This window comes from Paramormyrops kingsleyae, chromosome 18 (genome assembly GCF_048594095.1).
Source record: "Paramormyrops kingsleyae isolate MSU_618 chromosome 18, PKINGS_0.4, whole genome shotgun sequence".
NCBI classification, from domain to species: Eukaryota; Metazoa; Chordata; class Actinopteri; order Osteoglossiformes; family Mormyridae; genus Paramormyrops; species Paramormyrops kingsleyae.
Genome location: NC_132814.1, coordinates 25,813,050 through 25,836,035, shown reverse-complemented (window position 1 = coordinate 25,836,035; position 22,986 = coordinate 25,813,050). Strand labels below are relative to the sequence as shown.

The 22,986-nt window shown below is 43.2% G+C and overlaps 1 protein-coding gene across 2 annotated transcripts; it reads right to left on the bottom strand.

Annotated features, from left to right (window-relative positions):
* Nucleotides 1–1,392: 1,392 nt before the first annotated feature.
* On the bottom strand, nucleotides 1,393–22,602 carry LOC111853915 (ephrin type-A receptor 2-like). Of its 2 annotated transcripts, none has more exons than XM_023831344.2 (17): nucleotides 22,406–22,602; nucleotides 21,061–21,128; nucleotides 18,972–19,620; nucleotides 11,020–11,175; nucleotides 9,860–10,186; nucleotides 9,635–9,756; nucleotides 9,371–9,548; nucleotides 9,160–9,262; nucleotides 8,416–8,471; nucleotides 8,202–8,330; nucleotides 7,078–7,263; nucleotides 6,744–6,805; nucleotides 5,968–6,177; nucleotides 5,722–5,871; nucleotides 5,127–5,320; nucleotides 4,362–4,517; nucleotides 1,393–3,002 (listed from the first exon to the last, which is right to left on the bottom strand). In XM_023831344.2, exons 1-17 carry the CDS (start codon nucleotides 22,485–22,487, stop codon nucleotides 2,894–2,896), a joined length of 2,937 nt encoding a protein of 978 aa, XP_023687112.1. In that variant the 5' UTR covers nucleotides 22,488–22,602; the 3' UTR covers nucleotides 1,393–2,893. The 2 variants fall into 2 exon arrangements, with proteins under 2 accessions (XP_023687112.1, XP_023687113.1); XM_023831345.2 differs by having other exon boundaries at nucleotides 8,202–8,327.
* Nucleotides 22,603–22,986: the final 384 nt, after the last annotated feature.

Here is a 22,986-nt window from a genome sequence, read left to right as displayed (position 1 = left end):
CCAGCAATCTTTCTATTACAAGAACTTCCTTGACCATTAAGTCACCACTGCCATGTGCCATGGTGATATACTTACATTGAATCAGCAGCACACACATGGACACTTACACTCAGAAACCTGTAAATAATAATATTAGCCAACATGTTCATTTTTTCTGTACAGGTATAACATTGGGCATCCTAATGCACTAAAGCCACAGAACTAAGCAACTCCATTTCAACTTGTGTTTGAAGGAAAGAAATAAACATGTTGCAATTCCACCCAAAACAATTATAATCCAAACAGAAGTCTCACAGTTTAGACAAAAATGATGCATATATTGGTGATGCATGGGTCAAATAGAGCAGCTACAGCATAAAGGTGTTTCACTCCATTATATCCACAGCGGACTTTTTTTCTCAGTTTATGACATTGATCTCAAAACAGAAAGTGAATGTTTATGAACAAAAAACATCTAAATCTAAAACCTATTTAGCAAATGGCTCTAAAAACAGAAGCCTGACATTTTAAGGCATTGGCCTCCAATAAAATAAAAGTGTCACAATTTAAATAAAACTTGAATTAATAATAAAATTATTTAACCAAGACTCTTGATGGACTATGAAAAAATGGCTGATAATTTTCAAACAACTGTCGGAAAGTTTAACATAACAGTTCACTGTTACAGTCCCACATTTCCTCAAGCTGTAACAAAGCAGAATTTGCCTTTTCCCTCCAATTTCGCTGCGGGACACTAACTGGATGTTTGATTTTAGCTGTTAATTCTGGGTGCAACAACCGAAGAGTGTTGTTTACAACCAGGAATATTATACGCGTATGTCTCTATTACAAATCTTCCCTCATATTATTCTCCCATTGGGGTATCTAGTTTAAGCAATGAATCAGAGACATAATAATGTGTAACAGTGCTAACTGGTTAAATTGACAGCCATAATACACAGTATATAGTAATTATGCTATTCTGTGACAATAATTTTATACATGTAAAAGGATTATAAACATAGTATATTGTGTTGGTATTTTGCTGTCTTTCTGACACTACAATTATGAGTGATAAATAATGATTGGATCATGCGCTAATGCTATTGTCCAACATGCATGAATGACTGTTCTGTAACTCTATAGTGGATTGTTGGACAATAGATGGGTGTATATAATGGATTACATAGAGCACACAAAGATGTGCATGTTTACATGAGGAATAGAAACTGCTGCCCACAATAATGAAACAGGAAATATAAAATACCATAAACAAATGTCACCAAATACCAATTTTAACAGGATACTCTTTCCATCCTTCTAAGCATCCTGTGACTACAAAGATTAAAAGTTACATGTGATATTTGAGAAGACAAATACAGAACCTAATAAGAATCAATGACTCAGATGAGAAATGGTACAAATATTTTAATTGGAAAGGAAAGGGATTTACGAAGAATGTCCCAATTCAGTGTTTCTTTGTCACAATAAATAAACAAAATAAATAGGGTTTTAAATTATGAAGTGTAAAACAATAAAATGGGTCACACTTTTTCTAAATTAGAGTTGCCAATGGTTATGAAATGGAAATAAAACTCCACAGCATTAGGTCTATTTCAGGGTCAGGCCATTAATGATCAATTAAAAACATAGTACCACTTTACAATAAGATTACCTTTATAACGGGTTATGAATGGTTTATAATCGGGTTGTTAATTAGGTTGTAATACTTTGAAAATTATCAATAGAGAATTATACACAAGTTAAAATTTTTCTTAATTACAGAGTTACTATCATTAATAAGTGGCAAGAGGCGCCTTATTGTAAAGTGGTACCAGATATAAAGACACAAAATGGCGTGTTACAGAATTTACTGTCATACAAAAATACCCAGACTTGAAACAAATGGTCATTCTTTGTTTAATAGCATTCCTATCAAATGCAGAGAGCTGGGAACCGGTGCTTTCATGCCTTGCAATATCTGTATTGAATATAAAAAAACAACATCTGGAAGCACTAGACTCGTATTTTGTTCTAGGTCGTCCAGACTCATACAGCTTATGGTCATACAGTCATGTAAATTTTGTTCACACTTTTGTTCAATTTTATGTAATTTTGTATTCGTCCATATTTGCATCACATTATTACACATCATTACATCACTTGTTGAAATCTCTGCACAACAGCTGAACTATGAACAACATTCCTTTTCAGAAGTTTAATTTAATAGTAAGTGCTTCTGGAATAACCCTGACCGCATTCCTGTTCCCTCCATCTTCTGAAAGCAGGAATATAGAGAATTATAAATATCTCACAGCCACAGCTGGGTGCCCAGTGTCTGCAAATAGCTTTGTCTCCAACTGACCAGCTCTGCTTGGACACACGACTAGCAGCAATTCTTATGTTGGGTCTGTTATGAGAAGGCCTGACTATCCTTTTAAATAAAGCTAGATGTCGGTATAGTAAGTACTGAAAAGGTTATCAAGAAATCCTCAAATGCTGCTGTGGACTTGCCTCAGTGTCTGACCATTGCAGGTCATATCTGAAGTTAGAAAAAAAACTGAATTTTAAAATCTTCAAAAACAGGTCATAGTAAAAAAGTAAAAAAAAAAACAAAAATTATGTTTATGAAACATATAAGTAACAAAATATATTTCTATACAAAGTCTGATATGCATATAATTATTTATAAATAGTTCATTCTTTAGTTGAAATCTTCACGGTTTTTCACCCTGCTTTGGGTAAATTACATTTCTTTTAAGTTGAAAATAAAATCTACTGAAGCTGAATGATGAATCATCTTCATCTTCAGTCTGGCACAGCCTACTTCTGGTTCAGCACGAATCAAATGCTGCAGCAGCTAAGCCAGGCTTGGAGGGTCCACATATCCGCTAGCAAGCTGGTGGCTCCCAGATCACACAGCAAACACACTGAGGGTGCTTGTCTGGTCCTTCAGGCCTAGGATGCTGTAAGCAATCCTCTTCAGGTGGCCCGGCAAGCGCACCCCGATGTTCCGGATGTCCCTTACAGATGGACAGGGAGATGAAAGTCATGAGAGGAATTTGCACAAACCCTTCACTAATTCAGACCTCAAACAGCAAATTATATAAGGGTTAAAGCACGACAAGGTGTGGAGGCAAAGAAAAGTAAATGTACATATTCAGCCATTGTTTCATTAATTATCATTATTACTATTATTATCATCATTATTAATTTAGCTTTATGTACCTCCTGGCATTCAATTGCATTATGGGTAAAATCCAACTTATTTAGTATTTACACAGGTAATTAAAACCAGACTGGCATATCATCTCATTTAAGCAGGTGAAACAGGACTGTAAAGTATGACTGGACTGCAAGTGCATAACATAAGGAATTATTTAGGTATTTATTCACTGACCACAGTTCCTAAGCTTTAACCTAATCGTGCATTAATTTACTGCTGCGGCTCACTTGGCCGCCACTACATGTGCAGTTATAGAGAACTAACCAACACCCTTCAGATTGGAGAATTCGACAGTGCTGTGGTGTAAAAGCTAACAAGGCGATCAGGGCTAACACAGCAGACTCTGATTAGCTTCCCGGAAAAAGTCAACACGCTCTATCATGCAGGGGCTCGCTGCTGTTCACCAGCCAGTCCTTTCATTCAGGCCCCATAATTACTTAAGAAAAATCCATCCCAGCATAATTCTGCTGTCTCATAGGCAGAGCAGACATTGAGCTTGTAAAGAACTCTTTGGTATCGAGCAGAATGTCATATGAAGGCTGTAGAAAAAGAACGCGATGAACGAAGCAATGAAAAATATGTCAAACACATCAAAGACATTTCTGGGTTCTTTGGCTGTTTTTCTTTGGTCATGTGACCGGTCCGATTCCAGTGTGCGGCACTATGAAGGCCAGAGGCCACCAAGGGTCTGCTGCCTCACCAGGGCTCGCCAGCGCCAACCCGAAGCTCTCCCTGCCAAACACACCACAGCCCTTCTTCTGTCTTACATTTCGATCTATTTCTGTACATCCCTTCCAGGCAACCCCAGGCTTAACCCCGGTGGTAAGAGAGACCCCCCCCTATTGGGCAGGTTCTGCAGGCCAGTGCCGGGACAGAGAGACAGAGGGTGAAATGACAGAGAGAGGGAGAGCAGGAGGGGATACAGCAGCATCAGGCCACCACAAAGAGACCTTTCCTCCCTTCTACTCCTCCCTTGTACTCCTCCCTTGTACTCCTCCCCACTCCCTCCTCCCACCTTACTCACTCAAAGGGGCCTGGCTTTTAAGCTTGTCCTTCATTTTTGCTGTTCAAACCACACAAAACCATTTATCTGGTTATTTCATAGAAAAAGTGTTCTAATGCACAAAGACACATAGAGACGTGACTCTTTACTCACTCGATTTTCATCTGCAGCACCTGCTCCATTGTGGTAACACCAGCACGGGTGAAGTTCTCGGTGTACTGGCTCATCTTGATGGACTCTAGCCATTCCACCACAGACCTGAATGGGGAGCCATCGGACCCACTGGTGCTGGGCAGGCGGATGGACACGCTGTGGGAAAAGAATAAATTACATTGTGACAATGACAGCACCATCATTCATGCACATATACCCATATACGCAGAAAAAGACAGAAGTTGTGTGGCTTATCATGAACACTGGTTTATAAATGTACCATTCATAATTTTAACAATTTTAATTGTTGGATACAGAAACATACTATACACACATGTAGTGAAATGCTTTTTCCAGCTACTTCTTAGACTGTGTGCAAAGGTAAAGACCTAATACTAAAATATAGTTAAAAATATAAGGGTAAATGAAATTAAAATGATTTAAAAAGTGGTGTGAAAAGCAGATAATAAGCCATTAAGAATCAACGTCTAGCATATGGACGGCTGGAGGGGAGAAACTGGATCCAAGTGTCCCAGCATTGGTTTCATTTTATGCAGTGTGATTACTGACAGCAGGAAACATATCTGTCAGTCCAGTAACAAAAGCTGAAAATTATGCATATTATACAGACAAACCATATGGCATTTAACCATTCAATAGTTACAATAAACCAAAATGTCATTTAGTCTCATTTCAGCTTCAGGCTAAGGTGACCTGTGACCTCCTGCACCCTCTTCCAGCCGCCACCCTACTGCCTTCCCTTACCGAGGATCAAAGTCAGCGATGGTTTTGAGGGACTCGGGACTCTTCAGCAGCTTCTCCAACAGGCTCACGATGTCGGCGAAGCGCGGTCGCCTCGCACGTTCCTGCAGCCAGCACTGCAGCATCAGCTGATACACGGCCGAGGGGCAGTCCATGGGCGCCGGCAGGCGGAAGGCCTCGTTGATGGCCTTCATCACCTGGAAAAGAACACGGCGATATGTTTGACCTTCTCTCCTGTGATTTTACTACAACCCTGCTACTCAGCATTAATCATCAATGACCAAAGTTCTCAGTTCTACAGAAAAATGCTCACCACTGCTACCTCTTCTGAAAAAGCTGATTATAAATGCAAAACTCCCAAAGATAAATCTAGAGCCTAAAGTTCTATTCTAATGTTATATCCTAAAGTTCTATTCCCAAAGCTCAATCCAGAACGTTTTATTTCCTCTCCAGAACTCCCCGATCTACCTGGAGCTTAACCCAACTACAAAGAGCCTCCTCCTAGTGTCCAGCTTTTACTGAGCAAGAATGGGATGAATCATAAAGAAGGTAAAGAACTTTCTCCCCTCCCCAAAACCTGCAACCTAAAATGCTCTACCTCATGGTTGCTCATATCCCAGTACGGCCGCTCCCCATAGGCCATGACCTCCCACATGACGATACCAAAACTCCACACATCGCTCGCCGACGTAAACTTCCGATAAGCGATGGCCTCGGGAGCCGTCCAGCGAATCGGGATCTTGCCTCCCTGGAGAACAAGGAATAGGCAAACAGACATTACTGTACTGCTAATCTTAATTTAAAAACCTGAAAAGATGCTCCCCTAACCCATCCACAGACTTACACTTGTGGTGTAGGTGCCCTCAGCATCATCCTCCAATATACGCGACAGACCAAAGTCAGACACTTTGCACACCAGGCTACTGTTGACCAGGATGTTGCGTGCTGCCAGGTCACGGTGGACATAGTTCATGTTTGACAGGTACTTCATGCCAGCAGCAATACCTCGGAGCATGTCTACCAGCTGGTAGGAGGTCAGCTCCCCATCACGGTCCTGCAGGGCCAGAGGAGAAGTGATTCTTCGTTCATCATAGCGCCCTAAACTACTCTACAGTTCTTGAAGTCACTTTTCCACTGCCACCAGGAACCGAGCCGTACCCAAGCGATACCCATGCTGGCGCGGCCCTGCTTACTAGCATGGCTGAAAGCGTGACTTCATTATTAGTGATATTGCACATCGTGATGTATTTATGCATTCCTCTCCAACCTTCTACTTAAAAAAGTACCACAGAAAGGCTGAATGGAATGGATTCATAGTGCAAGATAATGCTAATTCTGTTACTGTTTGATGCTAACACAACATGGCGACTTGCTAGTAGAAATTAGTGCATAATTAATTATGATGTACACCGTGTGAACAATAAAAAAGCATCTCTTTGGTTTCCCAAAATTGTCTCACTCCAAGCCAGCCACATCTATACTGAGCTGACCCCTTTGCAGTAGAGATTTGAAGTGAGCAGTAACCTAGTAACTAGTCTCTCTTCACGGTACAGGTCAGGTATGGCTCGGTTCCTGTATGGCAATGGAAAAGCACAATTACATGACATGCTACCAACTCACCCTGAGGTACTTGTCCAGAGCCCCATTCTCCATGTACTCCGTCACAATCATGGCATGCTTGACTGAAGGAATGAAAAACAATAACAAGTTACTTAGTATGTTTACCCTCAGTCACAAACACAAACATTGGGATGTCAGTGACTCATAGAGAGTTGCAGGACAGGAGTGGACAAATCAAACACAGATCATAACAATTTTAACTACAAAATGCATGAAGACAGTCATAAAAAAACAGAGACGGACTCTGCATGGACAGTATATTGGCACCATTTGAGAAGCAAGCACACCAAACATAGATGGCATCTGAGGAGGAGAGGAGCTCAGGGATACTTACACTTAGTGACCACACCCTCTAAACGGATGATATTCTGGTGTGAAAACTGGCCCATGATGCTGGCCTCGCTAAGGAAGTCCCGCCTCTGCTTCTCCGTGTAGCCCGGCTTCAAAGTCTTGATGGCCACCGCTGTCTCCTTGCGTCCAGGCATCTTCAGCATGCCGCGGTACACCTCCCCAAACTCGCCTGCACGGCAGCCGCATTCAGCAGGCACAAACATTACAGGCATTACGGTTAATTAGCCCCGACATAAGGAATCATGCTTTCTGATTACGAATGGCCCATCAAACTGCGAACCAGATGCCCCGAATCAGATCATGTGGAATAGCAGAAATGACTCACAGATCCGAATTATAAAACTGAAATCAGTCTAAAACTGATTCAAATGTTTAAAAAGTATATACTATAATCATAAATATTTAAGACGAAGTAGTACACACTCTAATCGTTTTCTGGCAAATGTGCAGTGGAGCGATTTAGCTGCCTGTAATCTGGTGAAATGCTATTGTCTTTTGAAGTCGTGTAGCTACACAGGGTTTAGGTGCAGCATCTGGTTTTATAGAATTGTGGGATTAAAGAGCAGTAAAAGCAGCCAGAGAACAAAGCCCTGTGCTTCTTCAGCGTGTGACAGAGGAGGGGGGCCCTGAAACCCAACACCACTCAACGCCCCCTTTGCGGTGCGGGCCTGGGAATCAGCTGTCACAGAGAGGCAGACCCCGTGGGGTCATGGGAAACGCCATGGGAGGGGCAAAGGTGACTCTGCTTAGTGCATCCTTCCCTGCGAGCGGCCAGCAGGAAGCCTGCCTTTCTCACGTCGCTTATTGCTCCATAACACATTATCTTCATATCTCTTTAACATTCTTCTTCCATTATAACCTCTCCAATCAACCTTTAATGGGAATTTTCTACGGTCCGATAAGACTAAGAGATATCCCTGACTGCAGCTTTATTAAACACCGAAATATTTCCATCAGAGCAGAAGAAGAGGATCCCACCTGACATGTGGTATGCCAGGGTGCAAAACATTAGCGAGACTAAAAGTATCTTCAGCAAACTTCTCCACATTTGCAGGAGGGCTCCTCTGGTGGGTGATAAGCCGCCCGATTCCCTGTAACTTCACCCACCTGCTCCAATGACCTTCTGCTTGGAAACGTGGCTAGGATGGATCTCGGTGGCAAACTTCTGCACCGCCATATTAGGGTCTTCATATGTGTGTGGATCTACATAGGTCTTCAGCGGCTTCATTTGGTCTGCTGGGGTGAGATTCGTTTTAATCAGTTCAGAAAGAATTAAGTAATGCAGAAAGGAGCAGATGATGGGGTTCCAGAATCATCCAACCTGAGCCAGAAAAGTAAGCATCCTCTGCTCCGTCCCTGGAATGTGTTCCCCTCCTCCTGCAAGAAATGACATTGCTATTGTTATTCACATGGCTGTATTTCACTGTTGTAACAAGCTGTTACCCTCACACAGTTCATTACAAGCTTTTTACATTCACTTATCTGAACATAATCATACACTATAATCCATACCTATATACTGACATCCATATGACACATATTAAAATTTACTTTTACATGCTAGTGTAAACAACAGAATGATACAGACCAACCATAACTGACATCCCTATATTGTTTTTATAAGCTAGAATAGATAAGACAGCTGTTTTGCTGGACTATGCAATTTTTTGATGAAAAGGAGCTTGAATTTGTCAAACGGTGACAGAAACAGGGATTTCACAGCGACAGAGATATCGCTCTTTGACTAAAGGCAGGCATCAGCTCCATAAAGCTGGCTTCTGGACAGGACTTAAAGGGCCGGGCACTTTACACCTGGAATAATCTGTGTCACTTTTATTTTCCCTCAGTTACACCAGCAGCTGAAGGAGACCAATAAAAAGGATTTTTTCCTTCGCTAAAGTGCTAGAAAACAGATAAAAGAGATGACTGTGGGTAGAAGAGAAATCCAATACGGGGGAGAGGAGATACTGCTGATTTCATCAGGATTTTGACATGGGAAGATGAAAAACTGAAAGCATGAAAGAAAGCAGGCATGTGAACAGGGAGGCAGGGGGGATATACTCACCGTTTGTGCAGTAGCAGGATACCCCCGACCACAAGGAGCATGGCCCCTCCCCCAAGGATGGCTCCTAGGACCACTGGCGTGTTACTGGAGACCTGAGGCTCCGCTATTATACAGCAACAGGAAAGTCAGACAGCACCGAGTCAGAAAGTCGCAGTGAGAAGCAGTAACACTGCACAACATCGCATTAGTAAGCACAGCCTCATACACTGACCTAGAGACGTCGTTTCAAATTCGTGTTCCACACTATTACCACTGGGAGTGCCATCTGGATTCAGAACCGTGACTCGGAACACATAGACAGTTCCAGGTACCAGGTCGCTGATCTGAACCAAGTTCTTTTCCAGAACCAGTACCGTGTAGGTGGTGATATCAGATGCAGTGCCGTCATCCTGCAGAAAGATGAACAAAGTAATCAGAACCTAATCAAACCACCTGCGCTCACAGTTGAGATTCACCTTCCTGTGAGCATGCTCACCTTTTTGCGATACATCAGCTCATAGCGAGGGGCTCTTCCTGACCTCTGAGAGAGAGCCCAGGACAGACTGAGGCTGCTGCTGCTCCGCTTTTCCAGGCGGATAAGGGTGACTGCTGGAGTCTCTGGGGATCAGACACTCATTAATGCATTATGGCTACATGGCAGGATGAGGATTTTGCTGCAATATATCTACTAAAAGAAATGGTTAAGATGAGTGACTCTAACCTGTGAGGTGCAGAGCTGTGGTGATGGAGCTGGTGGCTCGCTGGCTGCTGTAGCGGGACACACCGGTGCGCGCCTCCACCGTGAAGGTGTAGTTAAGCTGGGCTTCGAGGCCGCTCACTGTCACATGGGGCTCCCGGAGGGGGGCCGGGCGGGGCTCAAAGCGAAGTTCCTCCCCACAGGGCTGGCAGACGGCCGCCTCGCACTGCTGACACGTCACGCTGTACTCCACGTCGTCACGGCCACCCGTGTCTGCCGGAGCTAGCCAGGACAGCCTCAGCTTTCCCGCCCTCACTGTGGCAAGCAGCTTTCGAGGGCCAGATGGCAGGCCTGCAGAAGAGGATGAGGGGGAGAGTGAAAAGGAGGAGAGTGACAGGAACGAGAGTGAAAAGGAAGAGAGTGACAGGGACGAGAGTGAAAAGGAGGAGAGTGACAGGGACGAGAGTGAAAAGGACGAGAGTGACAGGGACGAGAGTGAAAAGGAGGAGAGTGACAGGGACGAGAGTGAAAAGGATGAGAGTGACAGGGATGAGAGTGAAAAGGAGGAGAGTGACAGGGATGAGAGTGAAAAGGAAGAGAGTGACAGGGACAAGAGTGAAAAGGAGGAGAGTGACAGGGACAAGAGTGAAAAGGAGGAGAGTGAAACAGATCCAGCTGGCCGAGCTCCTCCCTCCCCCAGCCTCCCCACATTTTGCTCTCATCTTAACTTCCCCTGTCTCATTATTGCACTATTAGTCTGAGCAGTATTGAAATGAGGACCTTCTACTCAGTCTGTCTCTCCTTTACAGCAGGGCTTCTCAAACTGCCCTCAGGGGCCCCCAGACGGCCCACATTTTTGGGCCCCACCGGGAGCTGGGAGAGATCAAAAATGTGGACTGTCTGGGGGTCCCAGTTTGACAGACTCTGGTGTACCAGGTGTACTGGTGCATACTGGTGTGTACTGGTGCATACCCAGCACGGAGTCATGAGGGAGCAAAAACGTGGACGGCTGAGGGTCCCGGAAGACCGGCTTCAGAAACACTGCTTTACACCATCAGTCACCACCAAAATGTTTCTAGTGCTTTTACTCCAACATAGTACAATGTAGACAATGGACAGCAAAACCATCATCATGAACTCAACATATTCAAGATGACGTAACATCTGAAGTGTGTGGTATGTACCGGAGCAGCCATCGGAGGTGGGGTCCTCGGGGGCCCGGTAGAAGCCCTCACGGCAGGGGCAGGTCTGCGAGCCTGCCGGTGAGCGCTGGGTGTTCTCCGGACAAAGATCGCACTTCTCCATGGTCAGAGAGGCCCGAAAGTAGCCAGCCTGGCAGGCTAAAGTGGGAAACACAATGATGCAACTCGTGAGGAACCTCGCAGAGAAGTCGCGTGCCTGTACTCCTCCACACATCTATATGCCCTGCTTCATTCCTTTGTGCATAATGCCTAAGCCTTCAAATAAATTACACATTAACCATGCTATTCCTGTAAACAGGACACATATACACACTCATTTGTGGCTGTGGCCATTTTTTTTTTTTTACCATAGACTGTATGCAAAGGGTTATTATGGTATTATCTATGGTCAGAACTTCAAAACCACGCACAAGCGAAATGTGCTGCAGAACAATCCTGCTGTTTTCTGCAAAGCAGACCAGTTACCCAGCATTCCTGAAGAGGAGGGCCGCCAGAATTACATCACAGGGAACAAAGAGTGGACAGAAAACGGGTCACGTGGATGAGAAACACTATATGGGCGTCACAAACGTCAGCAACACCTTCTTCTTTAGCTCCATCTGTTTTATCTGCATACTGTAGGCTATTTTCCCATGTCCCGTGTTTAAAACCCGTCCTGACAATGATACGATCAGCTACCCAAATAGCTCTCAGCGAACTGCAGGCAGTAAGTCGAGCAGGAGCAAGAGGAGGCGACACATATACAAGCCCACATGAAAAGAAGACTATCACAATGCTGCCAAATGATGATATTTGGCAGGTGAAGCAAATAAAAGAGAAGCACAAGCCGCCCCCCCCGAAGGCCTCCGTCTCACTGGTTCTCATCTTCCCAGTCTCCCAGTATCCCTTTCCTGTCATCTGTTGTTCCCTTCTTCTGCATAACTGGAAACCTACCACTCACCTCATAAACAGCTGCTCACTTTGTCCTGCTGATTCCCTTCATCAGACTCCCTTGTAATCAAAACTTCTAGCCAATAACAGCCCAAGTTCTCTATTATTCTAGTATGTTGTGAAAAAAAGGCAATGTGCACCCATGTACTCACACATCTTAAAGGAAAAGTCCGACCTGTTTTATAATAACACTTTAATCTGCTATTATCTTCTAACCTTTTCCTGATCCCTTTAAAGAATTTCCATCAACGGTAACGAAACCACAAAGGACACTAAGTACCTTCAAAGTTACTATATGAATCAAGCTTGATGCGAAGTGAAAGTTAAACTGTAAAAGTGAGTCTCCGGTCAGCAGCATGGAGATGTCTGTCCGAATGGCACAGGAGGAATTCTGTCTGAAATGTTCAGTTTCGAGATTAACTCCCTGTCCTGCTACCTCATTTTCCCTGGACCCTAACCTCTCCCGGCTCTTGCATGCTAGAACCCTCCCTCATCTCCCACCCGCTGGTCCACCTCATTAAGTCTGATGCGACAGGCAAGGAAGGAATGAGAGGAGGAGAAAGTATCCAGAGAGAAAAAACAGGGTGAGAAAAATAATTCCCCCATTCACTGGGAAAGTGAACAGCTGCCCATCGGTAGCCCGGTTCAGTCCCTGCACCCCCCCCCCCCCCGGTTAAGTCTCCACTTGCCTGCCCCCTCCGTGTCACCAGCATTCTCCAGGAACAGCAGGCAGGACAGCGCCTTATTCAATCCAGGCGGCAGCACTTGTGGCACATAGTGAAGCTGAGGCACGTCACGCCTTTACATCAGCTGGGCACAGGCGTACCCAGCTATACCCATGGGTATGGGCAAACGTCGCCGTTCCCGAAACACCTAAACTCAGGGCGCGTGGCACAGTCACACCAGCACAGCCGCTGCCCACCAATGCCGTCATACGACGATCGCTCTGCAAAAGCCACTAACCGTTACGCTCTAATGTCAAACCACCAAACATGTTCAGTATGCATTGTTTACACGTATAATGCCGCATGAGCAGCCGGCACACGCTGACCCTGTAGTCTCAGGCATGGTGTCGTGACAATTGGCATGTTTGGAAGTTGCACAGATCTTGATTTTTTTTTTTCATTACTATTATGGATTTCTTGACAAGTTAAATTTTGAATAGTTTTCATTTGAACCATGACATGAAGTAGCTACTCCACGCAATGACACGCCTAATGACATACAGGCCACACAAACGCAACCTGATACAAGCCAGAAATCTCAAATGTCTACATATTAATAACAAACAGCAAAATAAGCCAACTCTGTTCCATTTTTAAATCAGAAAAGACAAATAACACTGCAGTACTAGTGACATTTCATTGGTCGTATGGCATACGCAAAACAATGCCATTATTAACGTTACAAAAACTGCGAATGGACACAAATCACAGGAGTAGCTGCGATTGCATTTAGCATCCACAGGTCAGGTCAAAGACAAAGTGAGGAAGACAAAGAAAATAACAATAATTATAAAGACATGAAATGTGTGTGAAAATGCATTAGATTGACTGCTTTACTTGTCCTTTGTCTTTCCCAGCCAAGGGCCACTTACCAAGTGCCTTATAATTCAGCACCGAGCAGTTGGCTGGGGAGAGGAAAGACCAAAATTTGTTTGTTTACCATGCAAGTAAAACTGCGGGGGCGGAGGGGGGAGGGGGGATGGGGGAGGGGCTCCTGTGCTGCTATCCTTGCAAAAGAAGAGATGCTTGTTGCTGGGAAGAGAATAGGGCGGACAAATGAATGAATGAATGAATAGATGATTGAAAAGATGAATAGATGAGAGCTAAATAAAGAGACAGAGGAATCCACACCAAGTTTTTGTGGCTGAAGAAGGGTGTTCCGTGTAACAAGAGGCCAGAAAGAGCGAATTATTTACTTAAGGGCTTCCCCACTTGGACGGCACAGGACTGAGTGGCCAAGAAAAATAAACAGAACGCTGGAGCAAGACAGAGAAGCAGAGATCGAAGGGGTGGGGGGATTGCAGACCCTGATGGCCTGCTTTGTGGGTGGAGGAAGTTAACCTCAACAGGCTAATATGCAAATACTCAGCAAGAGAGATGGATATCGACATCAGCAGCTCCTTCACTTGTATGGATACCTAACTCAAGGGTACTCAACAACAGAATGCCTCTTCAGATCTGAATCCCTAGTCTAGTTTTCTAAGCACAATGCTGCCACTTAATGCTTGAGGGATAGTGTCCTGTTTATTGGTCTAGTGCCAGTCTAGGCAAACAATGAAAAGTCACATTTTTTGGCTGAGCGGAAATAAAGACCACAACTGCGACAGGAAAGGAAATTGCTGTTTGAGGGGGTTGGTGTGTGGCTGTGTGGAGAACTTTAGTCAAGAGGATTATCAGAGCAGAAAAACAGCTGTTAGAGAAACACACCTTTACTTTGGGCTTCCGTTCTGCATCTGGTCGTTAACATGCACAAAAATCCCTGTAATCCCCACCAGACCAGAGACTGAGAATTGGCTTAGCCTGGACTAGTTTCAAACTGAGTGGAATCGCTTTCCTGTTGCAGGATCATAATGATGAGGAATCTGACCTCCAACCTGCTGTTAATGTGAGTCAGCACACCTTGCACTCTGTGTGGTTTCCTGTGAGGTGAATCAGGAAACAAACACAAGAATGCCGTCACTCCCTTCAAAGAACGTAAATCAAAATAATTCATTCCCACCATATCTTTTTATATAGAAATTCTCAGCTCAAGCCCGTGCTTGTATGGTTCCCAAAGTCAGACCACACTTGCAGTTGATACAACAGCAGATAACACATTCATCTACTGTCATAACCTGCCCAGTAGATTTAGGGCATTAACTTGAATGTCTGATTGTCACTTTTGCATACCCCAAGTATACCAACAGGTTTAAGTGACAATGAATGTATGTCAACAAACAGGCCAAGAAAAAGTCAGAAACTTTTATGAGCCCATGAGTAAGTACACAAATGGAGTGACATCAACTACGGAAATGTTGAATGATGAATGGATGGAAGGTACGTCTCTGTCTAGTGAACCCCGAGGGTTATTCTGGGAGGAGGAACACGGAGCCAAACTGAAGGAGACAGCATTACATAGAGGCCAAATACAACAGCAGCATGTACAAAATCACAGGGCACAGAACAGAAACACGGAACTCTTTCAGTGGGGAAAAAGAGAAATCAAAATTAAATTAGTTATTAAATCTTATGAGAAGTGCAAAACTAAAAGGAACTACTCAATGCAGACTTGCACTTTTGATTAACCAATCATGTGCTATAATTACATCATTATCCTAGAATTTTTGCTTCAGATATTGCAAACCAAATCCAGGAATAATCGTCCCTCAACATATCTGATATACGGACAAACAAACAAAATAACAAAACAGTTTGGCAAGAGCGTTGCAACAGAAATATGAATATTGTTATGCAAGTAGGCTCAAGAACATTCACTGAGGCTATAAGCTCATAGCTCCCTGGCCCAATTTTTCATGCAAAAATTAAAGAGAACATTTCTACAACACACACAGGGGACAAGGAACAGGTGGTACACGGCATGTACAAGAATACTCTCACTTAGCTCTCACTCTAGACATGGCCAGCACCCCTCATCGTAGATTTCCTCAGGCATAGGAAATCTGATAGTTCCTTATACATCTATACATAGAGTATACTGGGGGAGGAAAGACAGTAATGGGAGGACCACATGAGAAAGAGCGTTAACTTTGAAGTAAGTACATGGCAATTAGAAAAACAGCCAGGCTGAAAAGGTGAGTCACTGTGGGCAGAAGGCCAATTAGCAGTGTGTGAGAACTACTGAAGAGATCTGACACTTTGATATGTGAGCTTTCAGAGAAATACGAAGTGATCAACAGTTTCAGAAAGTCATTTGGTCAGTGCCAGCATTACCGGCGCATCAGTTACAAAAATTGAAAAATAACGCCTCTGAATTCATGACGGCGCCTCTGCCAAACAAACTGCACCAAAAAACAACATCGGCTGAAAGTTAAAGAGATTGAAGGAACCTGAGCAAGACAGTTACTGAGAAAGGATGACAGCCATGCGCAGTGTTAGTGGGTATATACAGCTGATTGGTGGGACTCATTAGGTCAGATAAATTAAGTGCAGTGCTGTATAACAATCAAGGACTATCGGGTTATTTCACAGGACCAACTGCAGCCTATGGTGCAAACATTGTTCCACCACAATGTTCCCATATTCCGACATGATACTGCACCCATACACACCACTAAACAAATTCAACAATGCACATAAGGGTAACATGAATCACCTTTTCCTGCCCTCCAACACGGAACCCACTCCCATCAGCACCACCTCAGACACACAGAGCCCACTCATATCAGCACCACCTCAGACACACGGAACCCACTCCCATCAGCACCACCTCAGACACACGGAACCCACTCCCATCAGCACCACCTCAGACACACGGAACCCACTCCCATCAGCTTCTCAGACACACATACCCCACTCCCATCAGCACCACTTAAGAAACACGGAGCCCATTCCCATCAGCTCGACTTCAGAAACACAGACTGGTCTGTCAGTCATCAGTTATGTCTTCTGTCTCACTGAGTTGTCAACTCCATTTGATTTGCTCTTCCACATGGGTCACAATCATTATTTATTTTCAAAAGCGGCTATTCATTAAGGAAACATGTTTATTTACCAACGCAATTCAATTTCACTGGTACAGAGCCAAAATAATTTTTTGGATGTTCCAGCTTAGGATATTCAAGACATCCACTAGTAAAGAGGCCAATCATAACACCTTTTCACATTCGAAACAATATGGCGAACCAGACAGAACTAAAATTTTATTATGCAACAATTGGCTTCAGATACAGGAACGACAGCCTAGTTTATCATTTATGAGGAACCAAAAAGCGACAGATTCACAGCACACATAACAGATTGTGAGTCAAACTGTGAATCAAGAGAGCTGTCTTGATCGCTAACACCAAAATAAGCAAATGGCCATTGCTCTGTTTACTGTTTCTGGTTCCTTTATTTACAGAAGAAGATGAAAGAGGGCTAAGACCATGACCACTGGGCTGGATTAAACTGTCATGCCAGCTAATGCTCAATGTATCCCACATCTCTTATACATGGGCTTGGGAGTTACGATACTTATAACTGTAGGCACTTGAGTACTCATTATAAAACATATACATACAGCGCTGGAAAAGATTAAGTGACCACTCCATACTTTTTAAGAATCTGCATTTTTAAATCCTGGTTTAATCCTGGTTATGCTGGCAGAAGGCTACAGTGAACATTAAGTTGCTTTCAGGCTCAAAATTCCTAAGACTACAGGACACAAGAACAAGGTGAAGCAGGAGACACTGGGAAAGACCAGAAACCAGCCAAATAAAGGACAGAAGTGACTTTCTAATGCAATTTATCTGACATTGCCCCTTGAATTGAAGGACAAAATAAAATGACCTTCAAAAAGAATGGGAAATATTAAGTGCAGATGTGAAGTTCACTGCTAGGACAGTTTATATCAGGCTCCTAGAAGCAGGACTGAAGCCCCATAAAGCCAGGAAGAAGCCCTTCATTAATGAGAAGCAGGGAAGAACCAGGCTGGAGTTCGCAAAAAAAAAGAGTATATTTTACACAGGCACTGAGAAATGAGTGAAACTAAAAACTTTGCTTAAGTTAACTCTTAATTTTTTCCAGAGATGTACTTCAAATATACGTTTCAAGTCTACACTTGGCCATTTCATTACACTTCTTAAATAATTATATTGGGGAAGCTGTCAACATCTTCAGCAAATCAGCTGACGGCATATAGGACCAAATTACAGAATGTAGATTTTTAGTTATTTTTGGAATTTGGGATTTTAGCAGAATGAACATTATAAATAAGAACAATATCATCGCTAGCACGATTTCAAAAAAAGCCTACGGTGATTTTTGAATATCACCCTATCTGACACTTAAATTATAGTCTGCGGGAGTCAACATACAGTTCAAAGGGATGGCCTTTATCCTGGAATTAGGGTGTATTTCTTGGCACCGACAAGTATGCCATCCAGTGCCTCTGTGAGTGCAATGCAGGGCTAATGTGTCTGCCAAACTGTCAGGTGTTATTTGACTGATAGGAAGGCTGTAATACGGAAACTGAATCAACATTGAGTCACCCGCAGAATATTTCCTTCTGAGTGTTTATTTAACTGCATCATTCCTGTCCCCCCCCCATGGGTACGTGGTACGGGCCTCCCATTGCCCAAGCCACACCCTGACAGCAGATTCTTCCACCTACAGTAGCAGTAATGAGAAAGGTTCCTGTATGGATCCGTTCTGAATGTACTGGGTTACAGTACAGACCTATGTCTGCTGCTCTACCTTCCGTTCTGATCTAACTCGCAGGTCCTGATCCCTTATTCTCCACACCTCTGCTTTTTAACTTCCTCAGTTAGAAAATGTACGGAGAGGAAGGTGCTTTGCAGAAAGACACACTGAAGAGACGGATCATTAAAGAGGCCTCATGTCTCGGAGTGTGGATTGATATGTACACACAAACTCTCATACACTTGTATGCATTTCAATATACATGTTAACGTGTGCACAGATTAACATGCGTGTGCGTGTGCATGCTCTGCAGATGTACATATATGCACATCTCTATGGAAAACCCCTTCACCTCCTTGCCAAGTGTGAGAGTATGCCTGAAACAGTCATACTGTTACCCACATCACTAATGTCTGTCAGCGCTTTCAGCCACATCCATTTACTATTAATATAACCTCCAGCATCAGGCAAAATTAGAAGAAAAAAAATCCCCGAGAGATTTGGACCAGTGGAATGAAGAATGAGCCCACAAAAGCAGGGTCTGATAAGTTTCAAGAAAAACCAGCAGTGCTTGGAAATGAGCCTGTTTTCCACTTATCATTAGTGCCTATATGAGGAAAGGAGACAAATGGAGAGCATGGAAGGGGTGACAGGTCTTACCTTGGCAGGAGCCGTTAGCAGCCTCGTACCCAGGCTTGCATCGACACTGGCCCACCTGGACCACCCACTCTCCATTCAGAGTGCAGTAAATGCGGGGGGGCTCCTGGCTGATGGCATTGGCAACGCAGGTTCCCGTCACTTCCCTCAGGGCCCCTCCCTCAGCCCCCGCCACCGTGTCCGGGAAGGAGGCCAGACCCAACACGGTGGCGGGGCAGATCTTGTAGTAGATTCGCACAGAGAGGAGTGCCACACAGCTGCCGAGGTCCTGGAAAGCCAGGTAGAAGCCCTTGCGTGACAGTGACTCCACCACCTTGGTCTCAGTGTTGACTTTCAGCTCCCCGCGGACGGAGATCTCATCAGGCGCCACTGTGGCCACCTTCCTGAACTGGCCCTTGCGGAAGCTCGTCCCCACATCAGCATCTGCCTCGGCCGCATACATGTTGAACGTCTCCTTGCAGGTGAGTGAGGCTCCGTCGAAGGAGTTACAGTCACGCACCACGAAGCGCAGCTCCACAAAGACCCGCGTGGCAGCCGGCCGGCGCTGGACGAAGGTCGTTCTCAGCCAGTTGTCCTGCTCACCCTCCACCACATTACACACGGAATACGTGTAGAACATGGAACCATTTACCACAGTCTGTAGGACCTCCCACTGTCAATAGAACAGATACAGTTACTTCAGTAATAGAACTAGTTTTCTACCCAGGACCATAGTATCACATGACAATTGGAAAACAAATTACTCAACTAAAACAGAAAAGATTTTACAATCATTCCACATCCTGCATTCCTACATGTTTTATAAGGTTATTAAAAATGTATTAACAGTAAAATCAGGGCTATATGCAATTAGGCAGAAGGAACTGTTGACAGAAAAAGCTTTCTAGTTTTATAAAAACAGAGAGTTAATCGAAATGGTTTTTTATATTTAAATCCATTAGTAACCAAAGCGTTTTTGTAAGTAAATCATAATCATTTTGCCACAAATAAGAGTGGAGAATCCCTGCCGAAGCGTCATAAGAAGGATACAATGATACACGAAAGATTAATAAAAAGGTATGACAAAGCTCCTATTTGCCAGTACAAAGACACAGTCAGATCCTTCTGTTTCCGTCCAACTGAACACTAACTTAACAGTTCCAAGGAAAAGTAAGTACTGATCTTCTTCAGAAGTTTTGACAGTGCCTGTCCTATGAATTTAAGTGGCTGCACCCTCCTTTGTTCTTGTATATAGTGAAGAAGACGCAGAAGGATAATGCTTATCACATTTCGGTTTACATAAGCATGGTGTTTAAACTGCATTTGAAACACACAATGTTCCCCTCCAAAGCACATCCAATAGGATGACACTTACAGAACCCTTTATTCCATTCTATTTTGGTCATGTGATCCAAAGATTTTACTCTTAAGGGGATTAGTCAATGAAAAACCTGCTGGCTCAGTTGTGAGTCGAGATTTTGAGCCCGCAACAGAAAAATAAGTCAGAAAAGTAGTTATAAGTAGAATTGCAAAAGTCCACATCCAAACTGCAGCATTTGGAATGGGCCCATAGCAAAACTGGGTGGTTTTTCCATATCCCATCTCACTGTCTGTGTACCGAGTAAAATACACATATATGTAACTGAAAACTAGTCTGTGATAAGGGCACAGGGTCAGTCAGCATCCGACAGATTGTATGGACCTTAGTCAGCATAGAGAGTGAACCCACAACCATCCTGACAAGATCACAGAACTCTAAGCCACAGAGCTATACACAGCCTCACTAGGCGACTGCCTTTTTAGACACACGACTAATTTGCACCTGTAATGCTACGTGAGCTTAGCTTCTATCCAGATAACGAGTTCAGTTGAGCAAGGAACTGAAGGAGTGAAATTCCCTGGAGTGGAATTTGCTGCAAGACCGCAGGTTTTCTAAACATGTAAAAGAACCACGTGCAATGATTAATGAATAAAATGTTCAGAAAACAAAAGAGTTGGGTGACTAAATACAACAACATCAAACGAGATGCTGTTCTGACATGTGACGAGTTACAGACCAAGTAACCAAGTCAGATCCAATCAGAGTCTGCAGATGAATGGCAGCAGAACTCACCCCCTGCTCACTGGGCCACTGCAGCCATCCCAGTTCTCCGCCAGCCGACTTCATGTCCAGCAGTACCTCTGTTAGGGGGGGGGAAGCATTTGCTAATGATCCTGAATACCTTTAACTTTACAGCTGGAAAGTTCTAGCGACAAGCATAATGTTTAAGATGCTGGTCTGACGAACAGTGCTATAAACAAGGCAGCTCATCCTGTTTACAGTGAATGTAGAAAGTCCTGTCAAAAAGTGCCTATTAAAATAATTAGTCAGAATTATAATATAGTTAAAGATACCAAGATGACCTTTTGGCAGGTATGTGAACCAATGGTTTACAAATCAGACAAGCCTACACATATTTAAGTAAAATGTGGATTGTTTTAACTTATTTCAGTTTCAGACAATAATTACGTTCAAAGCAAAATATGGCTAAAGATACAAATATACGCTATTAATGAACATTGTTTAAATTTTTATTATATTTTTATCGTAATGATATTGTTGCTAAAAACCAACAATCGCATTTCATGAGCGTAATTATTCAAATATTCACAGTCATATTACATTTATCAATGTAGCCCCATAAAGCAAGTAAAAATGCGATTTAAGAAACTGATCTGCGAGGCAGTCCGGTTAAATCCAAAGTGAGCAAACTCATACGCATATCAGTGCGGACAAGTCGTAGATACATATAGCAAATATGTTATGAATATTACACCATAATAACAGAAACGTGCGTCTATTGGGGACACGCAGGTGAGTGCGCGTTAACGAAGGTCGGAAAGCAGAGCTTATTGAAGTATGTCACATTTCAGCAGTAAAAACAAGAGTTTATCAGTCGTCAGCAGTCTGATTCTGAAATACTCAGCAGACGGTGGCAGAAAGCAGCGCCAGGCTATTCAATGTACTCTTTAACATTAGCTAAAACTGCAATAAAGCCCTATACTTAATATTAGTATTTCCCCTATCCTGGGGTGCTAACGTGTTACGGCAAATGCATTAGCTGGGATACACAAAGTAATGCACTTGCCTAACTTGCAGCGTATATTGTATAATTACAGTTCGGGATCGATGTATCTTTTCCAAGTAGTTATATATAACATCTTGAGAAAGAATAGTTGAGAAGTCGAGTTAATAAATAATATATAACAAATAAGTGCAGAAGTTTTTTGAAAGTGCATAGAAATACAGAGTAATGAAATGAAAATATAACGCTTAAGTTATCACATACGTCTAATAATTGCTGATTATTAAAATTTGGTTTTTATGCAAAGTGAAACCTATATATACGAATATTCGTGGTATTACTTCCACCCCATGCGGTAAAGTTCAGCTCGTGAAACACTTTTAAGGTACTTACCTTCTTTAGTCTGCAGAGTAAGCAAAACATTGTTAATAAGTACAAATAAAAACAAGCAGTGCTTAGTCCCAAAACAATCCATTTCAATCAGTTAATATTTATAACTTTATTTCCATACAGAGGAGCTCTAACTGCAGTCCGCGAGCGCTGCTCTTCCCAGTCCCATTCAGGAATAAGCGGCGTTATGAGCCCCGCCCGTTGGGAAGTGACCAGATTCCACACAGTAGGGGGGAGGGAGACGGATGATTCCCATCGGGAAACACTCCTAAGCGCGACTCTAACGGGAGCAGTGACTTACAATTAAGTATCTGGCAAGCAATCCGTGTACAGGTAATAGAAGACAATGATAATTTATATGAATATAGCATACATATGAATATCCGATGAGCGAGTATGTCTTTGGGGCCAAACGTAAATACTCGTTTTGTATTTAAACGTGCATATGTAATTGAATATTTGTGAAAGTGAAAAGAAGAAGTGAAATGAATAACGACCATTTTCTATGGGTTTAGAATTATACACAAACATACATAGGCTTGTAATTATATTTTTGCGGGGCTCTACATTCATTTCTATGGGGA